This window comes from Trypanosoma equiperdum (genome assembly GCF_001457755.1).
Source record: "Trypanosoma equiperdum strain OVI genome assembly, contig: ctg_1744, whole genome shotgun sequence".
Taxonomy (NCBI): domain Eukaryota; phylum Euglenozoa; class Kinetoplastea; order Trypanosomatida; family Trypanosomatidae; genus Trypanosoma; species Trypanosoma equiperdum.
Window position 1 is genome coordinate 3,273 of NW_027123776.1, and position 1,205 is coordinate 4,477.

General features: G+C 46.0%; 1 protein-coding gene across 1 annotated transcript in view; it reads right to left on the reverse strand.

The window, feature by feature from the left end:
- Nucleotides 1–985, reverse strand: part of TEOVI_000495500 (uncharacterized protein) — a gene marked incomplete at both ends in the record, with an annotated part of 1,035 nt that extends 50 nt beyond the window's left edge. Inside the window, one exon of the mRNA XM_067223039.1 lies at nt 1–985. Within this exon, the coding sequence (XP_067079140.1) occupies nt 1–985 (985 nt within the window).
- Between the last annotated feature and the right edge of the window lie 220 nt (nt 986–1,205).

Consider the following 1,205-nt stretch of genomic DNA (forward strand, 5'->3'; position numbering starts at 1 on the left):
CCTGAAGACCTTTTCCACATTTGAGCGGTTTATTGTTAGGACCAAGCGGCAGGCCTAGAAACTGAGAAGTTGTAGCGGGTATTAAATTCCCGCTGCCAGGAAAACGGGACTGCAACGCGTCGGCCCCAGCTGCACCAAGAGTAAAATTGGCTTTATTACTGACGTTGCTGGTAACTCCGGGTATGTTGGGTCCAAATTTAGCTTCCAACTCCTTTTCGTTTTCAAAGTCCTCTGGTTTCATGTCGGGTGGGAGAGCCTTTGGGTCCAATCCGGGTGGGAGATTCCTTCCAAGAAGGGCAGCCACTCCTCCCACACCAGTTATATCACCAAGTCGCGTTTCATCATTATCACAGTACTCGAGAATTTTTGTACATGCCTTCTGCGACACATCCTTCTGGGCATTGAAAATCATCTCGTTAAGATTGGCAAAATTAAACTTTTCTTGACACATGGGTAAAGCATACCATTGAATCAATCCCGGGCTCCGATCGTAGTGCAAAGCAACTTCGCCACAGATAGTGCCGATGACGTACGACAACAGAATCATGAGAAAACCAAGCGCCATAAACAGTATTGCAAATAGCCAATATACACAGGAGAGCAACCGCGGTAACCACTTGCTACAGCAGCGGAAGTAAGCGAACACAAACATGGGAACCATCACTAAAATCGCAAAAGTTCCGATGCAGAAGGAAACAGTGGGGATCCAGCGCATATACTGCTTGTAAGCTGCCCTCCCCTCATCAATATAACCCCTAGCAAGACCAAGAACACTATCTATCGTTTCGCGACTAATTCCCTCCTGTAACGACTGATTTTTACCCCAGTCAAACGCTAATTTAAGAATCTTATCTGCAGTACAGTCTAGGAAATTTATTGGATTTTCCACCGTTTTCATTATGAGGGTAGTGGCAGCTGTCTCAAGCTGCCGGGCTCCAAAGAACACAAATGCAGCAACACCAAAAGCCCATATTAAAGCAAACATAATCCACATCCAAAGGCAGCAACGTTGTTCCTTACCTCCGTCCTTAGAGGAAGGCTTGCAACGGGAGGAACACAGGCATGTAAAGAACCAAGATATGGGGAAAGCAACTAACACAGCCACGAGTAATAGAGCAGCCAAGGCTGGAACAAAAATATCCTCCCAATGAGATAAGATACGTTTCTTGTCCTTAATGCACGTAAGAGGGTCATTTTGAGCACTG